The sequence below is a fragment of the Ascidia mentula genome, chromosome 9, assembly GCF_947561715.1.
Source record: "Ascidia mentula chromosome 9, kaAscMent1.1, whole genome shotgun sequence".
In the NCBI taxonomy this organism is placed as follows: Eukaryota; Metazoa; Chordata; class Ascidiacea; order Phlebobranchia; family Ascidiidae; genus Ascidia; species Ascidia mentula.
The window spans coordinates 11,377,866-11,403,811 of NC_138574.1; the positions used below are offsets into that span (position 1 = coordinate 11,377,866).

Genomic DNA, 25,946 nt, shown 5'->3' on the forward strand with positions numbered 1-25,946 from the left:
CTGTCCAAGATGTCCCGCTCTGGGAACGCCCGGCTTTTTTACTATAGTTGCATTTTCTTAAAAAATAGCAAATGATATTAAAAAAATTTGGAGAATAAGCAATTCAACTGAAAATCGTCAACCCTACCAGAACCTCGCAATTCAAAGAACCGACGGTACCTCGGTGCAGGGGTCACCAAGACAACCTGAACCTTACAATTCAAAGAACCGAAACCAGCATGCAAACTGCTCAGTTTACTTCCAGGCTTCGGACATTTGTTTGAGAGTTGGAAGGTAATTTTAGGAGCTGATTTTATGACCAACGTGACAAAAAATTATTTTGTCACCACACATTACTAAATCCCGAGCTCAGGGGTAGAATGCTGTGCCTACATTTCCCGTCCTTCTAGATCGATCCAGTCTACCTATCAGGTCTGTGGAACAAGAAAAGCTCATTGGTGCAGACTGACGTGACTAAAAAGCCAAAGAATGTTCTCCAATACCTTTTCACACTTCGCTAATAAACCGCAGCTGCTCACATTTCCCACAGCAGAGGTTTTTTGTCATGACCAACGAAAAATTAGAATAGGAACCGCTTTTCCCAAACATGATTTTCGGTGCGCAATGAGCAAGGGTTTACCCAAAATCAATCGGCTGGCAGAGAGAAAAAAATACAGATCGCGCAATAAATCAAACTGCGTTCTATACTTATAATGGAACTCGCTGTTACGTGTCGATGTTGCGCTAACAACAAGAGGTATGTAACCATGAAAAAGTTAGGAAACACTGACATAGGACAATGAGTTGTGTTCTGGACGGGGAGAAAATTTCAAAGTTGCCAAAACATGTTCCTAAAGGGTGTTTCGTCGTTCTGGATCAAGGGGTCGATTTGCAAAGTGTCGATATATCGTTTGTTCTCCCCTTATCGCAGTCTAAAGGTCGGCAAATAGGAACTCAGTCGCAAGGTCGTAAATGTATCGCGATATATCTAATATGAGTCGGGCTTGTTTATCGGAGCAAGAGTCAACCGAAAATAGACATAAAGTTGAAATTAAATTGCGCCGCGATTTGAAGCACGATACGAGCTCTGCGTCGAACATCGGTTGCTCGGACAGACAATAGACGCAAAACGCGGTGCCACTTCCCCCATACTGCTCCAAAGAGTTCGAATGTTTGTGTCGCGGAAGCAATTTCGCCCGGTCATTAGGACGGCAGCGATAAACGAACGGGCAATTTTCGTTGAAAGCAAATACATGGGTCTTGTTGGCAATGAAGGACATTGTTTGTTTGACTTAAACCTTGTTTAAATGAGAGCGGAAATGAAGTCGGGCTGCGCTTTATGGTTTTCTTTGTAACACCGACGACTTAGTATTTATGCTATGTTTAGTTTGATGATTTCGGATGCTGATAAAATTTAGAGCGCTTGGTCGTAGTTGATTCGAAGAAACGCAATCCGCTGATTTCCAAGTGCAAGGATGTGGATTGCTAATTATAGATCCAATGATCCTTTCCAAACAATTCCCATGTCCTGACAATCTTTTAACGGCAAATCCACATGAAGGTCCATATACGGGTGAAGAAGTTTTTATATCCGTCAATAATGCATTGCCCTTGTTTCTACGCAAAACTATAGTTGTTCTCAAGATTGCCGTTTGAAATTGTATATACAATACAATCAATGTACCTAATTTTCCCCTTTTCTGCAAATAAAATGTAAACATATCACAAAAGAGCGCCTCATAGTTCCCCGCAACAAAACATAATTTTCCACATTCGCGATGTGGTTTCTTGGGCGTTAAATAAAGGAGTTTCTCGTCGGGTTTTCGTATCTTAATCTGGGAGAAAGTGTACAATTTCAGAAGGCGCAAATATGTAATTATACAGACATCCAACGCACATTTTCTTGGCCGGTGTGATTATTACGCGGTAGTTCGCTCCAAATGCACGTGTGGCCTACACCCTCCGAGAAATTGTACGGTTCGGCTTGCACCGGTGTTTTGCTGGTAGCAAGTTGCCAAGGACCCGCTCTTGATGTGTAACATACGTCCGTAACACGGTGGTCTAGCACGTAGACACACAAGGTGTGGAAGTGTTTTGAAGCAGTTCGCGCCGGGAGTTTTTACGCTTGCGAGGAATTTTGTTGAGCTGACCTCCTGCGCTTATGTTTTTTTCTACCGGGTTCAACACGAATGCGTTCAAGGTGTGGTTGTAACCGTTAAACAATGCGAAGATAAATACTTCTCGTGGGTTCTTTCTTTACTATAGTTGTATTATAGGTTGCAATGTATAAAGTATTATAAAATACTTGCCTTTTTGGTTTTTAAATACAAAAGCTATTTTATAAAATTATTTTCAAGCATCACGGAACCCCAACTTACAGGGCTATCTGGTCAACATATTTTCCAAGAGTATCTGATTGATTGTTTTCCAACCGCGTTTTTGAAAGGACGCACAAACCGCGACCCAGCTTCCTTATCAGACTCTGCGTCTCCCACGACAAGGGCTTATCTTAAATTTCGAAGCTGGGCGGCCAAGTGGCGACCGATAAACATATCTCACAAGGAGATGGGCCAATTTTAGGCTGCCCCTGATGCAGACAAATTGCATTAAGCTCTTATTGCGTCACGCACGTGTCAGAGCGCATTGTGACGTCAAACCGCGAGTGTAAAATTGTTGAGAAAACTTCGCTCTCCTGTGCAAGGATGTCGTCACAGCTCTAACAAGAATCGTTCAGAAAAATAGAAAATATGATAGTGATCAAAGCGTTTAAAGCCATGACGAGGTGGTCACCATTTCCGTTTCGTGCGATAAGGTCAACATTTTTGCCCTTCAGCTTTGCAATTATAGGCGATGAGGAAGCTCATCTTTGACAAGGAATTCAAACACAGATATATCGCCAGACAATGCCCATCAACGTGTACAAAGATTGCGACACCGCAACTGTGTTTCAAAACTTGAAAGTCAGCACATTGTGTCTTATAGTTGGCACAGGAAGAAAAAGAATTTCTATAGTGTGGGGTGCCACACATTCACTTTCTTTAAACCCCTTTAGGCCCATTTCGTTTCGAACAAAAAAAAGGTTTGCAAAAATATTAATATTTGTTTGACGAATACTGGAACCATGGCTTACCTTGACGATGCGTAGCCGTTGACGTTGCTGGAGTCGAAGTAATGGAGATGAATATCAAAGTTATCCAGGAGCCCTGGCGTAGCACGAATCTTTTCTTTAGCGATATCCAGAGCTGGTTTGGCGAATACATACGACCACGGGTACATGTTGTAATCGTGTGACAAACACTCTAGGTCGGGAAGACCGTCTTCCCCGATGCAATATCCGTGCAAGTAGTCCGCATAGTGATCACCTTGGTACGAATCAGTCTCCATCGAATCATCTGTAATCCCAAACTCCCCTGCTTTTGTTGGAGCTTCTTCCTCTTGTACTGGTTTCTCCACGGACTCCTGATAACTGGGTGCTTTGTAATCGTGCGCCATGTTGGGCGAGGGGGGTTCAGAATCCATTGCCAGGTAACTGAAGGCCTGGATGCCCGGCACCATCACTGTGATGTTGATTTGCTTCGCACATTCTGCGCCAGGAAACAGTAGCGCCGACGCGCATGCTATAACACACCACATCGCCAACATGCTTCGGAATTATTCCCTCTGTCAAAATTGCATTCAGAACTTAAAAGATTCCGCGCCTCAAAGACGATACTGGCAGCTCGTAAAACGGTAGACGATGAAATGACGCCGGCGGCGCGCACACCTGGTAAAAATCCCACGCGCCAAGAAGAAGGTTTTCAAGATCACGGCAAGCCTTACGTAACCCAAGTACGGTTGCGTAAAAATACTAAGACGTCAAGTTCCGACTAGCCGTCGGCCGACGATCGACAATACAGTCTCTAAGCTTATTACCGATTGGGCGTTTCTTGCCTGTCACATTGATGCACGCGTCTGGTTACATTGAATCAACTGCTTCTCATCTTGAAAATCGCTTGTTGAGCTGAGAGATGAGACGACCCGGGCGACCGCACGACTCGGCGCAACTTCCGAAACTCGTAGTACTTGTCAGCTTTTGGTTTGGAAGAACAAAAGCTAGGTTGTGAGGTGCCACAAAGGCACGCGAACCACTAGCGGAATAGACAAGGCTATTGTTTCGCAATTTCGTTTGTTTTAAAAATAGTAGATTGCGTTGGAATCAAACTTGTCTGATCATTCGGCATTCGGTGATTTTCTGGATTTGTTGATATAATTTAGCAAACATGAAAAGGCGTTGATAATGATGATTCAGCGCATTTTTATTGCGAATTTTTTGAAAGCGACATACACATGGTGACTAATAGGTCAATCCTGTTATGGTTAATTTGTATAATGTAAAGGGAAACAACTTCGCGTGCAATAACGATTAGACAGCAAACCTCGCAAATTTACTTTTAGATTAGGTCGGCCTTTAAACTAATTATTCGCAGACATAATATAGTTTAAATTCTCTTTTTCACATCATTTCGTTTCGACTCCTTGTCATTGTCGCGCCAATTGTCTGATTGTGAGCTCTCACGCTTGTACTTCGGGCGACGTTGCAGCGATTTTGACGTCAACCTAATTACCTAAATTGTAGTCACCAGTTGTCTTTAATTGGGTATATTGTCATATTTGTTTCGTGGATTTAGTTGCCATTTACCGAGAATGATTACGTCGACGCTGGATAATTTTGGGACTACAATCAAAGATCTTGCGCCATCTTGTGGGACGTTTATAATTGCACTGCCTGGAGACCAAAAAAACTTGCGTAATTAAAGGGACGGTATTTTTTGTTCCTTTTTTTAACTTGTGATATAATGACTAATTACCCTGAATGCGTTATAACTTTGAATGCCAAATAAGCAGATGCGGTTATATAAATGCGGGACAAATTCTAATCAGGCAGTTTGTATGAAGTAGACTTTAAATTTTGCATCAAAACTTTGCAATTTGTTAAGGCTGAATCGGTTTACTGCGATGTCCTTTACTTGATTTAAGCTATCATATATCCATAAAGTGACAATGCAGTCTAGCGGAATTCAATCGCAGTTTTGCTGGCAAATCAGAATTTGGACAAGCCGGGCACTGCTCTACCAACTAGAATATTTATGAAACAAATATCTGGAAGGCATATTCAATCGGTTACAAATGTAATTCTTGATACAAAACGATCCAAGAGTTTGCGTCACGCTTCATTGCTTTCATGTGTTTTGGCTGGTTGAACGTGCATTGTGAATCAATTCTGTTCATGACCTATTGTCTGGTCCGTCTTTCCAGTTAACTTATTTAAGATTCTGAAATGTTTGTAGTGTATTTAGACAATAGTTTACTGGCATTCAATTGAAAGTTGTGCTTGATAATCCTCGATTAAAACATTAATCAATGGTTAAAATCTCTTTGTTTAATGGATTTAACTTTTACTGGTTTTAGGCTCTTGTTGTCGTTTTGGTGATGGATAAAATACCCTGGTCAAGGTTAAAGCTTCCAAACAAGCATGTAAAGCTGAAAGTAACTAGAAGCAGACAAGTCGCCCGGAATACTGAATTCCTATTCAAAAATTCACCTTCTAGCAGAGTATTTTCCAAACTCAATGGTGTCCATCAAATGAAAGGAAATTATTCTATGAGACTTGCGAAACATGGCTGTGCAAATCATCCATTTTATCACATTGTGGTTGCCAAGCACATGGACCCAAGAAGTGCAGAGGTTGGTTCACTTAATAAGTTATGTATGTATGTGACGAAGTCAATTTCAGAGCTAATATGCTGCAATTTAACTTAACATTCCCAATATTTCTGCTGGCAATCTTCTAATTTTGTTTTCATAATTATACCAGATTGAACAACTTGGAACCTTTGACGCAATGCCAAATAGCAACAATGAAAAACTTTGTTCTCTCAACTTCGAAAGAATCAAATACCATTTAGCTCATGGAGCTCATCCGTCAAAGCCAGTTCGTCGGTTGCTTGGCCTCAGTGGCTTTCTTCCACTGGACCCCACATTGCTATTATTTGCTGAAAATCTGAGACGGCGAAGAGCAATTGAAGAACAAATGAAATTAAATGAAAGTAGTGAAAGGAATGAAGTAGAATATGAAGAGGATGATGAAGGAGAATGAATTAAAACCATTACATTTATCTCATATAACCTGGTGTTGACCATTTGTAATGAACTTGGTGAACGAGTGGACTTATTAGGTCTTGCTAAGGAAGTTACCCACAGGCATGTGGTGCAAATAGTGGATGCATTTGACTTATGTTGTGCTATTTTGTAGTATTGCTGTTGTTGACGGTGGAATAATAAATAAATACGCCAAAATACCTGGGTCGTATTGGATAAATAAGTAGCAAACTAGGTTTACCAGTTTTTTGAAAAGTGAAGGTTATTTCGATTAAAATTTCCTAAACAATGCATGATAATTTTTTGCATTTTCACCTTTAACATTTTTTTGCATGCAGAGTTACCCTGGCTCTATAGGTATTTAATTATTCTGTGATTTAGTATTCTGTTGTTTAATAGAAAAAAAAGACAAAGACATTAGTTCCAATCGTTGTGCACAGAAACGTCGCAATCGAAACGTAGTAGGGTATTTCCCTAATTTTAAAAGTTTGTTTGTGGTGACGTAAGCACGGTTAATCAGTTCGTTAACAGTAGATATGATTTCCCAGCTGTGCATTGCGTTTTTTGTGCTGTTTTTCCCCGTATTGCTACTTGGTAAGTTGCTGGTATGGTGGAAAAGACTCCACACAAGACGTGATGTAGCTTACGGATCGGTTGTGGTCGGTTTCTTTCATCCTTATTGCAATGCTGGGGGAGGTGGAGAGAGAGTTTTGTGGTGCGCAGTTAGAGCTATACAACGAAGGTACGTCACGGCGTTTGGTAAATCGTATATTTAGTATTGGTCTTTTCTTAAACTTGTTTTCAACTAAAGAGTGTATGTTTTTTTTGTTTTCAGTTTTTTAATAGGCCATGTCAAAAAAATCCTTCAATCAGTCAAAATTGTTATTAGTACCGAGAAAAGTGCAGTTTAGTGTCCTGACTCATGACTGATATGACTTATAATTTGTATAATTTGATATTTGTCTTTTAGGTTTCCTAAATCAAAATGTGTAGTATACACTGGAGATACAGAATCAACGAAGGAAGAAATTTTACAGAAGGCAAAAAAAACTTTTAACATCACTCTCCTAAAAGATGTTCAGTTTGTGTTCCTCAAGAAGAGAGGCTGGGTTGAAGCAAAACGATATCCAGTTTTTACTCTACTGGGACAAAGCTTGGGTTCCATTATTCTTGGAATGGAAGCACTTATAAAATTCCCCCCTGATATTTATTTGGATACAATGGGGTAAGAATTACAGACAAATTTGATGTATTGTGGTATGTTCTCATACAAAAAGTTTGCAACATTCTGTTTTCATCAAAAAACAATAATCACACAACAAATATTATCGAAAAGATAACACATAAAAATATTGGTAAAGTTCCAATTTTTTTTTCTCACATGTTTGGAATTAATTTTTGCACAAAGCGGAAAGTCATCTGACTAGTATTAAACTTGATTAAAATTTGTTTTCAGATATGCATTCACCTTTCCTCTTTTCAAGTACATGGGTGGCTGTAAAATTGGTTGCTATGTCCACTACCCTACAATAAGTACAGACATGCTTGGCATTGTAAAAGATCAGAGAAATGCATTTAACAACAGGGCTTTAATAGCAAAAAGCAGTGTACTTACAGGTGTAAAGTTAATGTACTACAGGTATGTTGTCCAAGTGATTTAATATTTTTAGGTGAAGTGCAATATGGTGACCCACAATCACAAAATTGTGTTCACAAAAATTATTTTGCCAGCCAATTGGTAGCCATAACAGTTACATTAAAAACACTTACTAAACAGCTGTAATTTAATAAATATGGGTGTTGGCATGTTTACGTTGTTGTAAAGAATTCACAGTAACCTTTTTTTTGTACATGTGGGACACATTTCGGCACTTGGAACATGCAATAGTAAACTTTCCAACCCTAATTCACTTTGTATGCATATAAATTTGGATCATGACAACAAATTACTTCATTCCTAACACTAAATTATTATGCAGGATTTTTGCATACTTGTATGGGTTATGTGGACGATGCTCCCAAGCAATCATGATCAATTCTTCTTGGACACAAGGCCACATTCATGAACTGTGGAAAAAACCTTCTTCCACTTTTAAAGTTTTTCCACCATGTGACATTGAAGGTTTTCTAAAGCTTTCATTGGAAAGACAAGTTCATGATAGCCTGCCTAAAAATATCATCCTGTCCATTGGTCAGTTTCGTCCAGAGAAAAATCATACACTTCAGGTAGAAATATGTGCTAAATACATAATTCCTTCCCACTTGCTTATGAAAACCCCATTAAATCATTGCTTCATGTTAAGTGTGTAAATCCTCTGTAGTTTTCTAGAATCATGTGTTTTTTGCTCCCACTTCAAAAAACAGTGATTAATTTATTTAAAGGTGAAGTCATTCCACAAGTTTTTGTCCGATTTACCCCAAAGTAAAAGAGAATTATATTCCTTGGTCATGGTTGGAGGCTGTAGAAACCAAGGAGATAGAGGTGTGAATTGTTACATTGTTGTCAAATGCTCAGCACTGTAATGATTTGTATTGGCCACTTTACATTTTAAATATTTTTCAGATCGAGTACAAGCGTTAAGAAAGCTAGCTGAGGAACTTAGAATTTCAGAATATGTTCACATTAAAACCAACATTGAGTTTTCTGAACTTAAAGAGTTACTTTCAGTTGCTAGCATTGGAATTCATACCATGTCTAATGAGCATTTTGGAATTGGTATGTATGGGAGAGGTTTGAAACTTTAAATATATATTATAGTGTAGGGTTTTTGAACATTTCGGGCCACAGACCCCTATTTGTGAATAGTATTTTCGGATAATTTTTCATGCCATGAAAATTATTATCAAAACTGGATATATGCTAGCAAAAATTTGTAAAGTCATTTTAATAAGGAAAAAAATTGCTGGTTTTTCTGTAACAATGTGTGCATGAACTCATGTACATGTTTTCCAATTTGTTTCTTTACACCGTTTAGGACCCCAGTTTGGGAAACCATTTTAAAGTGTATTACCTTTTCCAGGTGTGGTTGAGTTCCAAGCTGCTGGTGTGATTGCATTAGCAAATGATTCTGGAGGCCCTAAAATGGACATCGTTCAGGTAAACTCATAAATCAAGATTAGTATCAAGGATACGTGTCCACCACACAGTACCTATTTTTACGATGTTATTTTGTCAGGAGAATTTTGGGTTTCTTGCAAGTGATGAGACATCGTACGCTGCTTCAATGAAAGACATTTTTAAGATGAGCAATCAGAAACGAGTTTCTGTCGCTCAAACAGCTCGAAGTTCGTGCAATAGATTCAGTGAAGAACATTTTGAGGCAGATTTTCTTGGTTCAATTGATTCACTTTTTCATTGACAAGGTTGCACAAAAAAACTATATTTGTTTCATGTTGCGCTCATATGTAATGCTAGGTAAAAAAAAAAAAAAAAAACGTAAAATTTCATGTGAGCTCTTTTGTGACAACAAAATTTTGGTCGGTTTTATTCACACAGTGTACCAGTTTTGTTGCGAATTAAAAATGCAGTACTTTTTGTCAAAAAACAGCTGTTTGAGAACTAACTTGGTAAAAAGTACAGCGTGACTCAGGAATAATACATGCATCAAATCTGTGTCTTCTGAGGCATTAAATCTATTTTTGGCAAGTATTAGGTTATATAAGCCGAGAAATAAACTTGGATTAAAGTTGCAGTAACAAATAAACACCAATAGGAAAAATATGGTGGTTTTCTTTTGCATATTGAGCAAACTACCCCAGTGGTACGGATTAGTAAGGTAGGCATGCAAGTGCGGGAAATACAACCGCGTAAATATAATTTGCTTGTGTTAACTTACGAGTTGAGACTTGAGATTGAGACTGAGGGGTGGATTTTCTTCCTATGAGTAACTTTGACAAGCAAGACATGGCTGAAACTCTCCGAAACAGTTTTCAAAATCTCCAAAATTTAGTTGAGTGCGTTATTTGTCTGGGGGTCCTGCAGTCACCAGTTATTACAAGGTGTGTATTTTTTTATCATATTTTACTCTTTTGTGTCAAGTTCCCATTGATCATGATTTTGTTTTTAGATGTCAGCATCATTTTTGTGCAACTTGCATTCAAGAAGCAATGGCAGGTCATAACAGTATTCCTTGTCCACTGTGCAAAAGAGCAGTTACCAACAGGTATAATACTCCAGCCTGCAAAGTATGGCAGCTGCACGCGCAAGATTTTCTTTAACTTTCTTAAACTTTTGTTTGCACGCCAAATTTTTCTGACTTCATGCAAAAAGTTTTTGGCACTTGAATGTCTTAACATAAAACAAATAAAAGAAAGACGTTTTATCGTTTTCGTTGCACGTGGGTTTAGGGGTTGTGCACGCGAAAAGATTTAGTCTTGCACGCCCAAGATCTCGTCGGGAACTGCCATATTCTGCAGACTGGACAATACTGCTAGATTGAAAAGTTTATGACCTATGGCAATATTAGTAGATTTGTTTACAGGGTCTTAATGCAATATCAATTTTTTTGTAAATTTTTGCTTGCTAATGCTCCGTAAATGACATTTTTACCAATCTGGTAGTATGTATCAGGGTAATCTTTCTGCCTCACCATCGTTTCTATTGCATGTAGAAGTCTAAGACCAGATGGGGCAATGAAGAAAGTGGTGGCAGCTGCAAATGAAATACTGGAAGCTGGGAAAAAAGAAATTCTAGGTGGCCTATTTTTCTTGGCTAATAGACAAATGAAAAGCTATTTTATTATAAAATTGTGTTTGTACACTTTTTTTTTACGTTTGTCTGCATGTTCTTTAGCATGATACACTTTATTAAAATACTATTTATTGATAGGCACAGAAGTAGCAACGATTGATACTTCCAAGTTAAAGCCATCTAAAACAAACAGTACTAGTGGATCTACATCAACAAAAGACAAAAGGGCTGGTTTTCGATCATTATTTCAGACTCCCAAAAGAGGAAAACCACAAAATTCCAAGAAACCAGCTGCAAAAGCATCAGTAAAATCTGGTAAAGAAAATGGTTTGGATTTGTTGGACATCGTGGATAGCATGGAAAAGAGGCCAATGCTGAAGACACCTCCATTTGGTGGTTCTAGTACCTCAGCAGATTCAAAACAAGTGCCAAGTGTTTCCCTTAAAGAGGATAAAAGCCAAGCACTTAATGATGGCAAAGTGGATGACGATCCATTTCATTTTCCAATTACACAAACACAACCAACCACTGCCACAAAGCCCAACAAAAAGTTAACTAAAAAAATGAGTGTGGCCAAACAAAAATCACCCAAAGTACAACTAGGAAAAAGAAAAAGCACTCGTAAATCAATCAGCAAAATGCAATCTTCAGAAAAGAGCCCACTTGACCAACAGTTGATAAAATCCATTGTGGCGACTGAAAATCATATACTTACTGTTGAGCCAGCAGAGAAAGCAAAACAAAAAAGTGATGTTAATAATTCTGGGAATGCAGCTAAAAAACAAAAGAGAAAATCAGTGACTAGAATAGCACTCAAAAAAATTCGAACAAAAATTGCCCAAAAACGGAATGGTGATGATGTGGCTGAAGGTAAAGATAAGACTGGTAAACATGAAAAAATAGATAAATACCAGGAAATCACCATTGAAAATAATGCCCCAAGCAAACAAAAAGAAGAAGGGGATACCACACTTGCCAAACTGATTAAAGGTATGCATTTCTTTGACAAGAATTTGTTTATAGTTTGACAATGTTTTTTTCTCTGTTTTTCAGAGCATCCAAAAGTTACCAAGCGTTTGCTATATTCTGATACCAGCAGTAGTGTTGCTGCAGCCCAAGAAATCATCGTTAACAATGCCAGTGAAGAAATTAAATTACCTGATGTAGAAGACAAGGTCAGTACCAAACATTTGTTACTTGTGTCGCAAAATATTTGTCACACTGAATATAATAATAAAGTGAGGAAACTCATACAAGTAAAGTTTTTAAGTAATTAGTCTGTCAAAAATAGTGCACCAGCAACTATGGTAATCAAAATATCACAACTATATGTTATTGTGTTTGCCAGGTCTCTATGTGGCTGAAAGGACTGGAACCTTCCAATGCAGTTGGTGGGGATGAAGATGTTTCAGGGAATTTAGATTCTGGAGAGGTCAGCTACCTTAATGTGCAAAATTTAGGAAAAGGAAATTTATATACCTTGTTACTTTTCTCAGGCACAAATGGGAGAATCAGAGTTGGAGGAGTTTGTGTCTGCTTCTCAGTACTTCGAACAACCACAAAAAGTCATAAAGTAGGTTGTTTGTTCTTGTTGCCCGTCTGTAAACATAACACTTCGCTGATTTAATACAGAAGAAAAAAACGAAAACTTCCCCCTGATTTATTAAGCTCTGAAGAAATATCACCGGCACAACAAAAAGTATTTGGGGCTCAGAAACCCAAGCGACAATATTTGAACAAGAGAAAGGATACAGGTTTGCAATCTGGGTTTTCCTGGTATTGTTTCCTGTTTTTATATGTCTGCATTTTTCAGAACTGCCCAGAATGGAAATCAATGTGGAACCTCTACAGCCAGTAGAAGAGACAACTTTATCGCGAAAAAGAGCGAAAAGGGGAAACCGAAACACCAACATGTTTGATGTGACGGGTCTTTCCCAAGGTGTTTCCCCCTTTACAACACCAACAAAACATAGTTCTGTGACAGATGCAGAAAAGAAAGATGCCCAGGAGCCTGTTATTAGCCAACAACCCATAGAAAGTATAAATGAAGAAAATAATGTGCAGAACTCCGAGAAGCAGCCAGTTGGTGAAAGGGAAAATGAACAATTTGGGCAAAATTTAAACAAAGCAAGCCAATCACTCCCCAAAACCAAAGAAATTACAAAGGATGCAAGAATTTCTAATGAAGAAACTAAATTAACTCCTGATAATGAAGAAAAGAAAACCCTTGAAACAAAATCGCTCAAGCAACTAACTACAGTACAGAAAACTGCCAACCAGGTTCTTGTAACCCAAGAAAGTACACCACAAGGTCCAACACATGATGCTGCATTATTAAATGTACCAGTCGACATTCACCACAGAGAAAATTCTGCAACCATGCTTTCGGAGAACAACGAAACAGTCCCGGAACCACATAGCCCCACAGATCAAACAGATCTGTCTCAATCCAAAGAAGGTTTTCAAAAAACAGTTGTGAACTTACGTGACATGCCAATAGTGTGCGTTAGAGAAACACAAGACAATGTTCCTCCTTATTATGTTGAAACACCTTGTGGTAGAAATACTTCCGAAGTTCTCCATGGCAATGCTATGCCAGATGCTGAATTACACAAAGAAAGACCAAGGTGGTACTTTAGTCAATATTAATGTTGGTTTTTGTATTCAGGTCTGTGTTGTGTTTTTCAGACCGACCGTTGAGCTTGGTTTGCTTGATTTCAGTGAACCCTCACAAGCTATTGACAAACATAATGAAGCTGGTAATGCCCCATCTGAAAAAATTCTTCAAACTTGCAGGTGTGGTACTGCCTATGCAGCCGAAATTGATTTTTCAATTGTTTTCAATAAACTATCTGATTCCAAATCTGAATTATCTTGTTTTAAACAGTTAATTAAATTTGTATTTTGATATATTGGTGTGACGGGTAATAAGACAATGCCTAATCAAGGGTAAGATTCTGACAAAATTAAGCAACGAACTTGCAGGTTTAACATATTTTTGAAACATTGACTGCTAATATTTGTATGTTAATGGATTGGAAGGATAACATAAAATATTGTTTGTGATGCAGGATGGTTTTGATGGATTTGGATGAGAGCAAAAGCACAGAAACAAATAATCAGGGGCCTAGTCAAGTTACTGTTCATTCCCCTCCTAGGGTTGGTCGGGTGGTGGAGGTGCAAAAAGTTCGGCTGGAAAAAAATGTTTCCAACACTATGAAAGATGTAAACTTATCCCTCAGTCAATTGGCGGATGACTCAATTGGAGGAGAAAAGTCAGACCAAGCTAATATTCCAAAATTTTCTCTGCAGGCAAATTCCCAACAGAAGGAAATAATTACTGCAAGACCTAAATCTCCAGTTTTTTCCCTTTATGCTTGTTCGTCTTCCGAAGGTGGCAATGCAACGCACATTTCCGATTGTGACACAAACTTAATTCAAAACACTGATGACATCGCTCCAGCCAAGAGACCTATGGTGAGATCTTCAAGAAAAACACCCAAGAGAAAACGCAAATCTCGACTGACAATGCCGGCAAAAAAACCTAGGGTAAAAATTGTTGATGCTCCTAAAACTAACAAAGTTAAAGCAAGCAAAGATAGCTCTCCTCCAATGCATACATCCAGTACAAACACTTTAAACTCCACTGATCCAGTAGATAAAGTCGGTAAAGAACCTGAAGCTTTAAATAGTAGCATGGAACAAATGGATGCTGCTCCTGATCACTCAAACATTGATATGCCAAAGAAACCAGAAGGAAGTGGTGGTAGTGATGCTTCAAGTTGCAACAGTGATACAACTAAAGTATGGTGCACATCAAATGGATGGGGTGGCACTAAACTGAAAATCAGGATCCAGCACAGTTCAAAAAACAAGACAAATAAGAAGAATACTTGTACAGCAGAAAGGCAAATTCCTGCCCCTCCAAATGATGTATCAGATGGATTGAAATCAATTTGCAAGGAGTTCACGGAGCCAAATGTTGTTGCTGAGAAGCTTGGTAGTAGTAGTAGACTTACTGTTTGTTTCAAGGATGCGGGGACCGTTTCAGATGCAACACCAGAATCAAGTAAGCTTACCAGTCAGGATTCTACTTTGGTTATTGCTGATTCGGTAAGAATGGTATCCAATGCCCCAAAGCTTCTTGCAAAACCAATGAAAAAGGCAAAAGAGCCAGATATAGTAAAACAACAACAAAGTCCATCAAAAACATTGATGAAGAAGAAAACTAAAACACCAATAAAAGCACCAAACAAGCCTGTCCATATATCATCATCATGGCCTACCACAAGTGCTGAGTGTTCTGTTGTGCTGAACAAAATCAACACAGCTTTGTTTTGTCCTATAACAAGTAACAGAAAAAGCTGGGATGTGTCTGCTGACGTTGATGGAAGGTTGAATGAAGACATTGTTATGGATGAAGACAAGGAAGATGTGGTGATTCCTAATAGCCCACTCTTGTTTGCACCATCTCAGCCTTCAGATGAAGCGGTAAGAGCCGTAAGTGTAAAAAATGATAACAAGGACATATTTCACTTTCGTTAATATTTTTAACACAAGATAAATCTGTCTTGCTAATATCCACTTTGTTATTTGTGTTTCAAAAATTGATTCTACAAAACTTAGAAAGTAATTGAGGTAAATTGTGTAGAGCCATCACACTGAGAATGCAGATTTAAAAATTGTTAGTGAGGATGCAGCAAAAGATATTCTTCCATTATCATTAGAAAATCAAGGTATGCATAATCAAAACCCTTTTTTCTTTTTGGCATATTTATTTTCACAATTTGTTCTTAGAATTATGTACAGACACAGGCGGAGACAAAGTAAGTGTCATGGAAAAAATTCAATTAGATAATCTTAAAAGGCCTCCAAACCTGGAAGATATAATGCAGGTACTGTTTTAGTTATTGGAAAATGTTTGTGTATTTGCATGTTATGTTTGAGTGAAAATTATACGTGGTTTACTATTACTTTGTTATGCAAGTCTCTGTCATTTATCATAGAAAACGTCAACTTTGTCGGAACTTTTGATGCAATTTACGGGTGCCCTGAATGCACCTCATGGTGGTGTTTCAACCAAGTATTGGGCAAATTTTATGTCAAAATGTAGGGAACTTGACAACAAAATCGATATGTTTTCATCACCATCAGCTTCACAAGCTTCAGATATCAAGTGTAAGTTCACAGTTACATGTTTGTGCATTTACTAATATGTAGAAAAGCGTTGTATGTTTAGAATTATAAAAGTGTTGGCTACACATAACAGTGCATAAACCTCTAATATTCATTTTGCATATAATTCTGAGCAAGCAATGATCAATGCTTTTTAATTTTTTTTCAGGCACGGCGAAGCATCCCAAACGTAAGCTCTCGATGTCATCAGAAGAAGAAAATGATCCAATGGAATCAGTTAAACCAACTAATATTGAAGAACTCCACGATAGTGACCCAGAAATTGACAGCAGTCTACCCACCATCTTACCGATAGTGCGAAACAACCATCTAGTTGGAGACCTTAATTTAAACCAGGACTCTGAAAGTCACCTACAACCATTCTGCAAAAGGCCACAAAATGACCAGAATGCTGTTGTGATAACATCCACTGCTGTGCCACAGATTGGAACAAATGAAGTGGAAATGTTGAATTTTGATGATGATAACAGTACGACCAACAATAAGGAAACAAGGAATCAACAGCATGACATTGTTTCTGCGTTTGGGGATATTTCCAAGGTGGAAAAACAGAGAATTGCTGGGGACACTGAAGTGGTAATCTTTGTGGATGTAAATTAATTTTGTTTTACCTTTTTCTGTCAACCTTAATCTGCTATGTGCCAAAACTGTTTATTTCTTGTTATAAAGTCACCAGTAGCCATGTTCAGCCATGATTAATACAAAGTGCACCATTAAAATATTTTTGTATTTCTTAAGAGAATTTAAATTGTTCTCAGTTAAATCCAAATTCTTTTTGAAGGAAATGCAGCAAACTGATGACGTGATCATCCATGAATCTCCTCAATCTCCTGATATCCATGAAACCTCTGAATATGAAGATGCGTCTGATGAACAGAACAACATAGAACAAGAAGATGGACAGTATTTCACTGCTGGCCAGTCTCTCAAGTCAGACAACTTCCAACAAGATATTACAGCATCCCAGGTAATATCAGTTATAAGTCTTTGGTTTTGGTTATAAGTCTATGACATTGGTTACCATAATCGCTGTATTAAGCTTGTATGCTTGTAAGCAAGAAGTATCAAAGCTTTGGTAAAAAAAACATTATTTAATAAAAAAATTAACCAGGTTTTTCCTTTTTCCACTTGAGAAACTGACGTAGTGTTAGTACTTTGATGATTACAGTATATATTGATGTCTTCAACATTGAACAGCAGAACCTAAACACCCAAATAAACCTTAGTTATCATTTCATAGGTTCCTTCCCCAACCCCTCCTCCACCTCCAGTCCTATCACATTCTGCAGATTTAACAAACGTAACGGATCTCCTCCGCAAGTAAGTTGCCACCCACCATTAACATTAAGTTGTATGAGGAATTGCTGAACTGATTATTGCTAGAATATCCGAGTTTACCGGAGATCTCAACAAGGAGCATGATAATAATGAGGAGGAGAAGATGGAAACACCACCTGAAGCTGTGTCCGAAAATGTTGCAGAACCCTCACTGTTGGTGTGTTAATTATCACCTTTTTTATATATGTCGTTATATGGCTGTTGTAGACTGAATGAATTGTTCATACAAACTTGGGAAACTTTTTTGATTTGCATTCAATAGTCTGTTAAACTTAATATTTTTTTTTCACTTTTCGCCACACCATACATTTTCTGGCATTCTGTCTTTTGTTGTATTTAGGAACCACCGGCCACACATAATGTTGTCGAAAAACCAAGGCCAACAACACCTCATCACAAAGCAAACCAACCAATAAACACGAGAGGTAACCTTTCCCCTTTCTGCTGCTTAGTTCACTAGACTTTGGCGTATATGTACTTGCAAAAGCGGCCGTCGCAATCTACATGTTCCTTGTTTAAGGAACCATGTTAGAGACTCGATCTCCAAGAACTCAGACACCGGACGGAAGATCAATATTATCACCGCTTAATTCAAGTTCTATCAGCGTTTCTACAAACGACACTTCGTTGCATTCAATTGCCGGCAGGTACCTAACCTGAAAGCAAGTTAAAAAATTCTTTGTAACGTGAGGTTCACCATTTTAGATTGCATCATGTCTGGTGGCCACAGCGCAATATGTGCGTAATATTTCGTTGTTGTACTGCATGTGTGTATTGTTTTATAGGCGCATCGGTATTATGGCGAGTGGAATGCGTGGAAAAGCGGCAGAAATAACGAAGAAATTCGCCAAGCGTTGTCGTGGAACTTTCTACGATACATTCGTATCGGGGGAAGTTACTCACGTGATCGTCAAAACCGACCAATTGCGGTGCGACCGAACCCTGAAGTAAGTCAACTCTTTATTTTTTATCAGTTCTCCCGAGTCTAGTTCCGAGTTAGTTCGTATGGAGAAATCGGGTTTTTGTCCTTTGTATTTTTTATCCCTACTGCATAGATTTGTTGCTATAAGAATAATAAAGTATGTTTTTCTTATTGGCAAGATAATTGCATTTTTTGCATTGCAGGTTCATACAGGGGATTGCAAGCAAGATCTGGGTGGTCAGTTACCTTTGGATTGTGAACAGCCTGAAGCAGAAAAAGATGTTGCCCGAAGAAGGGTAAGTGGTATTGGAGTAATGCCCTTCATTCATATGTTTGTTTCAAAAATTTTTAAATCTTGATGCAGATTTGAGGTAATTGGCGACAACTTGGACACAGACGATCAGTTATCCATGTATGCTCCCAAAAGATCCCGGACATCATCGGTGCATTTTAAACTCCTGTCTGGATTCGCTGTTTGCTGTGTACCACCATTCGCCCTATTTACAGCAGGTTTGACACATATCTCGGTCAGTTTATAAAGTTTTGACATGGCAATAGCGAAGCACGTTAGTTCTTTCGGCAAAAGCTTGTTTCTTGTGTCTAGGGCCACCAGTAGTTTAGCTTAAATCAACAAAACGTATTGACATCAGTGGCGGATCTAGGGAGGTGTTTGGGTGACCAGTCGCACTAAACTTAATTTTTTGAAGCAGCCGTTAAAATTGCATTGTTAAGTGATCTGTTGCATTAATTGACGGCAGTTTGAAACGTTTATTTTAAATCGAAAGTTGTTTTGCACAAATGTGACATTGAGTGGATAAACTTAATATTATCTGTACGAGTGGATTAATTTTATCATTTCCCAGCCAACCATTGTTGTGTCGTTTGTAAGTGAGCAAAGTTTGACAGTCATACCCTCAAAATAGACATTATTAGAGCAAGGTTTTAACATTTCGTGTTTCTTTTTGAGTAGATCAACTGCGGGAGGTGCTGGACTTGTGCGGGGCGACTGTAATAAAAAATGCCGAGGACTTTAAAGATGCTGACCCCAAACTGAAAAAAATTATTACATTGGACGCGAACGCCTACACAGATTCCCTGCCAAATTATACAGGTTTCCAAAATGTCTTCATTTCTTTTTATGTATCTCTTCACAAGGCTGCAACGTTGCAAAAAAAATAAACAATTTTTCATCTTTTGAATGTAGACTTGGCACAGGTTCACAAAGCGGAAGCAGTATCGTGTGACTGGGTTTTGGAGTGCATCGCCACATTTCGCGTCCACCCAACTAACTTGTTTCCAGTGGAAGATTTCGAATCACAAGTAGATGTCGAGTAGAGGGTGCTTCCCCCAACATTTGTTCAAGTGCTCGATTTTTTTCAGTTTTCCGTTAAAGTTCCTGCTTTACATCGAATGATTTTCTCAAACCAACACCAAGTTATCGCCTCACCATTTTTATGAGTGCTCGGGTGTTTTGAAGTTTTAAACGTGAATAACTATTTTTATGCAGATTTTAATTTTCCGCAAAATAGTGGAGAAATGGTTGTATACCAATTTCTTTTAGTGCGTTTAATCATATTTTGATATTCGGTTGGTGTACATTATGTTTAACCATCTCTTCCCTTCACATGTCCAGCTTATTTTGTTTTTCCCGCTTTTGTTCGTTCTGCGTTTCAGTATTCTTTCGAAAAAATATACTTACACCTTCGATGTGTTCAACAGTTTCCAGAAAAAATTGTTTCAGTTTTAGGGCAACCTGAATTCAATTCTACGCCTACGAATATTGAGCCTGCTTTGTGGTACACGAGTGTCAAATTACAAAACCCAACGATGCGAAAAGAAACCAAAACCATTCGATCCTCGGCTGTTGTCAAGCATTTTGACTGCTCAAGTCACGTGATGAGCACGCTGTTAGCCTGTGTTGTCTCCGTGGTTTAAACGTGTTGCATTTGCCGGTGGTGTATAAAGTTTATTTCTGCATTAAGTTGCAAGGCATTGGCAAACTTGTTTGACTAGGCAACCAGGCTGCAGAATAATCTCTGAAATGGCGTTAACGGCAGCACGGAAAGCTTGTTGCACAGCACTGAGAAGAAGCAAACAGCTTGCAAATGTGCAAAAGCGACTTTTCAGGGCTGGATTTAACTGCATGTATTTGAGCGACGTTACGAATTGCACTAATACTGAGTTCATGCAAACCAGGTACGATGACCTGAAAGCACTAATTCACGAAACACACGAACAAGTTTTTCACGTGGACGAAAGAGGTGTATTTGCGATCAACCAGCTTAATCTCGGCGAGGTACATGTGTACGGATTTGATTATGATTACACTCTGGCTCAGTATTCGGACTCGATGCAACGCTTCATCTACAAGTCTGCAACTGAAATTTTGGTAAAAAAGCACCAATTTCCAAAAGCACTTACAAATCTTGAGTACATTCCAGATTTTTGCATACGAGGACTACATTATGATATACAAAAAAGCCTTTTAATGAAGGTTGACAGTTGCAGTGTTGTGCAATTAGGAACAGTGCATAAAGGTTTGCAGAAGCTCCACAATGATGAAACAATGAAGTTATTTAATGGCTCACGGCACATTCCAAAGCATATAATTGATCAGTCCTACAATATTGCTGGTGGAGATTCAATTCGACAGCTAATGGACATCTTTGCAATGCCTGAAATGATGTTACTAGCCAATGTTGTGGAGTTCTTTACATCGTCTGGTATAGTCTATGATCCTCGAATTTTATTTGAAAGCATACAAGATGCAGTAAGATCAGTCCATGTTTCGGGTCTTCTATTTCAGGAAGTGTCTTTGAATATAGATAAGTATCTAATCAAAAATTCTCTACGTGACCTTATGAGCTATTTAAGTAACAGTGGGAAACAGTTGTTTCTCATTACCAACAGTGCATATAAATTTGTGGACATTGGCCTGAGACATTTAATTGGGCCAGATTGGAGAGAAGCATTTGATGTAATTATTGTGCAAGCTAAAAAGCCAAGATTTTTTCATGAAGGCACAAGACCATTTAAAAGGGTGCTACTTGACGATGCCACTGTACAAGTGTCGTGGGAAGCTTTGCAAAGCTTCAAACGCGGGGAGGTATACTGTGAAGGTTGCATCAAAGAACTGATGCGATTATCTTCCTGGTCAGGAAACCAAGTTCTGTATTTTGGTGACCAAATTTACACTGATCTGTCGGACCCAACATGTTCATATGGTTGGCGCACTGGTGCTGTTATTCCAGAATTGGAAGATGAAATAAAGATCATCAATTCTGATATGTTTGGAAAATCTGTTCTATGGCTGCAAACACTGGAGCGACTGTTAGAAAGAATGCAGGTAAGATTTTCCTTTGAATGAGAAATAATTTCTTTGAAGAAATTATGTGGGGCAAAAACTACACTCCTGCATTTGTAAGACAAGTCCCCTCCTGCTGCATCATGTCCTGCATGTCTCATAAATACCTTATTAATTGTTCCACAACCGATAAAATTTTTTAAATTTATTGTTTGTTTGTGTTATAGCTCAACACACAAATTTTTAACATATACTAAACTAAAGAGTTTTTGGTTTAAAAGGAAAAACAACTTTTTGTAGTTGAGCATCTTTCATCACCAGTTTTGTTTTTAGATATACCGAGATGCAGAGAGTCAACAGCTGATTAAAGAGTGGCTTGCTGAAAGGAATCAGTTAAAAAGTGTTGTGAAAGAAATCTTTAACCCTCATTTTGGCTCTGTCTTCCGCTCCCATTTGTCACCTTCTTTCTTTGCTGGGAGACTGTGTCGCATTGCTGATCTCTACACATCCTCAGTAAACAATTTGGTTCATTATTATCCAAACCATTTCTTTTTTCCCCTGCGTGGAGTGCTACCTCATGAACACATTATCAGTTTGGCATATCAACATGATGGTTTCGACTACGCCATAGAACAGGCACTGAAAGACAAACGTCTAAAATAAGATTGCTGCTTTAAACTTCATTTCAAACAATGCCTCCTAATATGGATGTCAAATTGTGTCCAAAAGTTAATTGCATTTTATTTTAGTGGGATTGACTGACTAGTCTTGACACTGTGATATTGAAAGAAATGCTCAAACCTGCCTTTATTTCTTGTCATTTTCTACAGAAAAATATTTATTAGCATATATAGGCTTTATCTATACCTTTGTCAAAATTTGTCCCTGTAAATGACTTTGAATATTTTATTGGGGTTAATGCAAGACTAATTCCATGTTAGATACACCAATCCATTTATACTGCAGTAATTAAAAACTCACGGTAAAATGTTTCAATAAATGGAAATGATAAATTGTTTCAATCATTTTGGCTATCCCCCAGGCCTAGGTCTCGCAGGATTTTTGTCATGTATGGTACAATGTTGTTTGTTGCTATATTTTCGTTTCTTTCATGCTTTGCAACAGAGCTTAACAGATTAAAACAAAAAAATATTGTTTGCAATGCGCTTCTGGAGCTAATTCAAGATGACTAGACAAAGTTCCACAGTATTTTGTTATGCAAAAGGTACCAATCATTAACAAATCAGATCTGTTATGACTGCTCAATCAAGCTGATTGTTAGTTAAAAACCAAACGTACAAAATACAGGCAATGTTTCAACGCATTTTGTTAGTAGTCCAAAGCCATAGCTAGTGCATGTAGACAGATCATTTGCTGGAAGCTTGTTTTTGCCATACCATCCAACCGTCGCGATAATGCTTTGTGTTTGAATAACCCCAGCTCTGGGCTAGTTGCAATGCAAAGGTGCTGCGCAGGCCGACTTTGCAAGCGAACACGATATCACTGTCCGTCTTCTGAGGTTTGTCGATTCCGTATTTCTCGCGAAACTCGGAGTCCGTGTAACTCGTCATGGAACGAATGAACAACCCAATGGGTATATTGACGCACCTTTTAGCAGGATATGCCCCCGCTGCCACTTCATCAGGTTCTCGTACATCAATAACCAAAACATTGTTTTTGTCAATCAGGCTTTGAAGTTGTTTGGTATCGACCGAAAATTCTTCCCTTCGTTCAACTTCAAACCATATATTCTCCTTTGATGTATTGGAGGTAAATGGTCGTTGTTTTACCATAAGCACAGCTCGACCTGCTGTAACTCTTTGAGCAGTTGCTAACAACGGCCCAGTTTTCAAAAGCAAACGCCAAGAAGTCATATTTTACCGTTGGACAATGCACTTTTATTACCTGAATACAAAAAACAAATGAGCTATTATTTAAAATTGAGCCAGTTCCGTTGTTTTCATGCCGCTAAAGGAGCGCAAATCCTTAAAGCAGCATCAAATGTATAGCGTTTAAAAGACTCGCGGACTCTCGTTAAAACTATTACAAGCCCAATCTTGTGATGTCACAATACTTTTATGATGAAAAAACTCTCAATTTCAGTACATTTGTTTGAATGTATTTCACAATAGCACTTTGTAATTGACTTTTTACCATTATAAGAGTCATACAAAGCACTTGTTTTTAGAGAGTTATTCACACACGTCGTTTACAGCAGTTCTAAACGTTCAGTATTAATCAAATCAAATCAAATCATGTTTATTTTGCGAGAAAAGCAACTACGCGACGAACAAAAAACAAGGAAATGAAATGGCATGGGCACCGATAAAACCATAAAGGTTATCGAGTCAGGCGCCCATGTAAAGGTGATTTCCTCACGGAGAATCACCGTCTGCCGTAGGATCGCAGCCAGTCGCACTGGGAGGTGATGGGTTGCGACAAGCTGCATGTGACGAAAAGGTGGCCACCCGGCCGTGCTGGCCAAAGCAAAACCCATCGAAACGCAAACGCCAACTCGGTTCTCAGAACGTTTCCTTTGATCCACATCGACAGACCTTAACGTCCCGAGGACAGTCCAAACGTGGTGGTTTTGGTTGGAGATGGTCAGGATCGTATGGAGGTTGCGCTTGTTGAATCATCGTAGGTCTTGCTGATGATCAATCGCACGTTATGATGTTGGTGTGCAGCGCTCCTAGGTCTGAAACAACAACGGATCCTACGGCAGTAAATTGTTCATTTAGGCGTAGAGTGTACAGTGGAATATGCATAAAAACACAAATAAAAACACCATAAAAAAAAGACAGAAGAAACGCAATAAACGACAGGAGGACTACAAGAAAAAAGGGGAAAACGGACTGCTAACAGGGTGGATGAAAAAGGAAGTTAATACTGAGATGTGAAACATTGGCGGATTTTTTTTTTAAATGATGGACGGGAGAGCGATCTAATGGAAGGGTTTATTTCCTCCCATATCTGTGGGCCCCTATGTTTTAGCATACGTAAGCCGAAGGTGGTGTTAACTCTTGGGTGAAATAAGTTCTTTTGCGATGCATTTCTTGTGAAATGATCGTGCACTGTGCCTACTAACGAAAATAAGGAGTTGTAGGAGGCCGGTAGATTGCCGGTATGGAAATCGTGCATTACTTTGGCCAGTTCGAGTTTGTAAATGTCTCTAATTTTTGTGAGATCTAATTTCTTATATAATGGCGTGACGTGGCTTTGAAAGGAACTAAAGGTTATGGAGCGGAGTATATTATTATGAATAGTGTTGAGTTTTTTCAGTGAGAGTGCCGATCCTCCACCCCAAGCACCGATAGCGTACTGAATATGGGAATATACAAATGAATAGTAAACGTTTCTCAAAGTTTTAACGTCAAGATAATTTCGCAACTGAAAAAAAGTGCCGCATGCTTGTGACAATTTCTTTTCTAAATGATGAATGTGAGTTGTCCAGGTTAGTTTGTCATCAATGTATACACCGAGGTACTTAATATTATCTGATCGCAAAAGTTTTTCATGACCGATGGTGACGGTGAAATTGCCAGTGCTTGAGGTGGAAGGGGAAAACAATAGGAACTTTGTTTTCCGAATGTTGAGAGAAAGTCGATTGTGCCTTAACCAGTTGTCAACATTTGTGAGTTGTTCGTTAACACGGGATTGTAAGTCAATAAGTGAAGGGGAGGTCATTGAAAGAACCGTGTCGTCAGCAAACAATTTGGTTGTAAAAGAGGATACTTGCGGAAGGTCATTGATGTACAATAAAAAAAGTAAAGGAGCTAATGGCGAACCCTGTGGGCAACCGCATGTTATGGGTTTAATATCCGACACAGAATTTCCTATTCTAGTGCATTGACTTCTCAGTATTAGGCTGCGACTACAACTGAGTTTCCGACAAACCCTATCTGATCTCTAGTGCATGGTTTATATACGTTTTTCGGCCAGGGTAATTGAGTTCGTGATCGCAGAGACCGCCTTAATCGTCGGGTAGATGTGAAAGTTGAAGTAGGTTGATATGCCAAAGGTGAAAGTTACGTTGACGTACAGTTATCATGGTGGCTGATGGATAGGTCAAGTTTCCTGTAACGAGTCGGCAAAAATTTGGACGTTTTGTTTATTTCATAATAGCCTTAAGCAAGGTTTGACCGGAACGAACCAGTTTGGCACGTGAGGTACGGTAAAATGCAAGTTGGTCCTACTGTATGGTGCCATGCCGTTCTCAATCTAAGATTTACCCTTATTCGTTATTGGGCGTCCTAATTTTTGGCATTAAATTCATTCCTTCGTTTTTTGCCAAATTGATTTTTTTGACAGTCTCCCATCAAAAAGGTCATCATTTTCAGTCGCCTTAATATTCGACTACAGATGGTTTTATACGCAAC

At 38.6% G+C, this 25,946-nt stretch overlaps 5 protein-coding genes across 5 annotated transcripts in view; 4 read left to right on the top strand and 1 right to left on the bottom strand.

Moving 5' to 3' along the window:
- Positions 1–3,695, bottom strand: part of LOC145914267 (atrial natriuretic peptide receptor 1-like) — a 34,348-nt gene extending 30,653 nt beyond the window's left edge. The window contains exon 1 of the mRNA XM_083002072.1: positions 3,110–3,695. Within this exon, the coding sequence (XP_082858198.1) occupies positions 3,110–3,621 (512 nt within the window). The 5' untranslated portion in view covers positions 3,622–3,695. The remainder of the gene's footprint in view (positions 1–3,109) is intronic.
- Positions 3,696–5,431: 1,736 nt separating this feature from the next.
- On the top strand, positions 5,432–6,306 carry LOC145914029 (small ribosomal subunit protein bS16m-like). Its single transcript, XM_083001805.1, has 2 exons — positions 5,432–5,703; positions 5,834–6,306. The coding sequence occupies exons 1-2, from the start codon at positions 5,449–5,451 to the stop codon at positions 6,113–6,115; spliced, it is 537 nt and encodes a 178-aa protein (XP_082857931.1). The 5' UTR covers positions 5,432–5,448; the 3' UTR covers positions 6,116–6,306.
- Positions 6,307–6,624: 318 nt separating this feature from the next.
- On the top strand, positions 6,625–9,712 carry LOC145913697 (GDP-Man:Man(3)GlcNAc(2)-PP-Dol alpha-1,2-mannosyltransferase-like). The gene is made up of 8 exons (XM_083001443.1): positions 6,625–6,859; positions 7,088–7,342; positions 7,574–7,756; positions 8,097–8,343; positions 8,500–8,599; positions 8,681–8,833; positions 9,138–9,214; positions 9,294–9,712. Exons 1-8 carry the CDS (start codon positions 6,654–6,656, stop codon positions 9,474–9,476), a joined length of 1,404 nt encoding a protein of 467 aa, XP_082857569.1. The 5' UTR covers positions 6,625–6,653; the 3' UTR covers positions 9,477–9,712.
- Positions 9,713–9,983: 271 nt separating this feature from the next.
- LOC145914590 (uncharacterized) lies at positions 9,984–19,948 on the top strand. Its single transcript, XM_083002412.1, has 25 exons — positions 9,984–10,116; positions 10,185–10,280; positions 10,728–10,810; positions 10,946–11,797; positions 11,861–11,982; positions 12,156–12,239; positions 12,304–12,380; positions 12,440–12,561; positions 12,621–13,434; positions 13,496–13,603; positions 13,879–15,298; positions 15,459–15,543; positions 15,605–15,702; positions 15,814–15,985; positions 16,152–16,558; positions 16,806–16,970; positions 17,244–17,323; positions 17,387–17,498; positions 17,682–17,766; positions 17,862–17,988; positions 18,127–18,288; positions 18,467–18,559; positions 18,628–18,773; positions 19,234–19,374; positions 19,468–19,948. Exons 1-25 carry the CDS (start codon positions 9,998–10,000, stop codon positions 19,596–19,598), a joined length of 5,901 nt encoding a protein of 1,966 aa, XP_082858538.1. The 5' UTR covers positions 9,984–9,997; the 3' UTR covers positions 19,599–19,948.
- A 278-nt stretch (positions 19,949–20,226) lies between these two features.
- Positions 20,227–22,663, top strand: LOC145913613 (5'-nucleotidase domain-containing protein 3-like). The gene is made up of 2 exons (XM_083001335.1): positions 20,227–21,609; positions 21,901–22,663. The coding sequence occupies exons 1-2, from the start codon at positions 20,305–20,307 to the stop codon at positions 22,228–22,230; spliced, it is 1,635 nt and encodes a 544-aa protein (XP_082857461.1). The 5' UTR covers positions 20,227–20,304; the 3' UTR covers positions 22,231–22,663.
- The last annotated feature ends 3,283 nt before the right edge of the window (positions 22,664–25,946 follow it).

Coding starts and splice junctions, on each gene's coding strand:
- LOC145914029 (XM_083001805.1), top strand. CDS start 5,449: ATGGATAAAATACCCTGGTCAAGGTTAAAGCTTCCAAACAAGCATGTA. Junction 5,704..5,833: donor TGGACCCAAGAAGTGCAGAG/GTTGGTTCACTT, acceptor TAATTATACCAG/ATTGAACAACTTGGAACCTT.
- LOC145913697 (XM_083001443.1), top strand. CDS start 6,654: ATGATTTCCCAGCTGTGCATTGCGTTTTTTGTGCTGTTTTTCCCCGTA. Junction 6,860..7,087: donor GTTAGAGCTATACAACGAAG/GTACGTCACGGC, acceptor TTTGTCTTTTAG/GTTTCCTAAATCAAAATGTG. Junction 8,834..9,137: donor TAATGAGCATTTTGGAATTG/GTATGTATGGGA, acceptor TACCTTTTCCAG/GTGTGGTTGAGTTCCAAGCT.
- LOC145914590 (XM_083002412.1), top strand. CDS start 9,998: ATGAGTAACTTTGACAAGCAAGACATGGCTGAAACTCTCCGAAACAGT. Junction 17,767..17,861: donor CCAACCAATAAACACGAGAG/GTAACCTTTCCC, acceptor TCCTTGTTTAAG/GAACCATGTTAGAGACTCGA. Junction 18,560..18,627: donor AAGATGTTGCCCGAAGAAGG/GTAAGTGGTATT, acceptor ATCTTGATGCAG/ATTTGAGGTAATTGGCGACA.
- LOC145913613 (XM_083001335.1), top strand. CDS start 20,305: ATGGCGTTAACGGCAGCACGGAAAGCTTGTTGCACAGCACTGAGAAGA. Junction 21,610..21,900: donor GACTGTTAGAAAGAATGCAG/GTAAGATTTTCC, acceptor TTTTGTTTTTAG/ATATACCGAGATGCAGAGAG.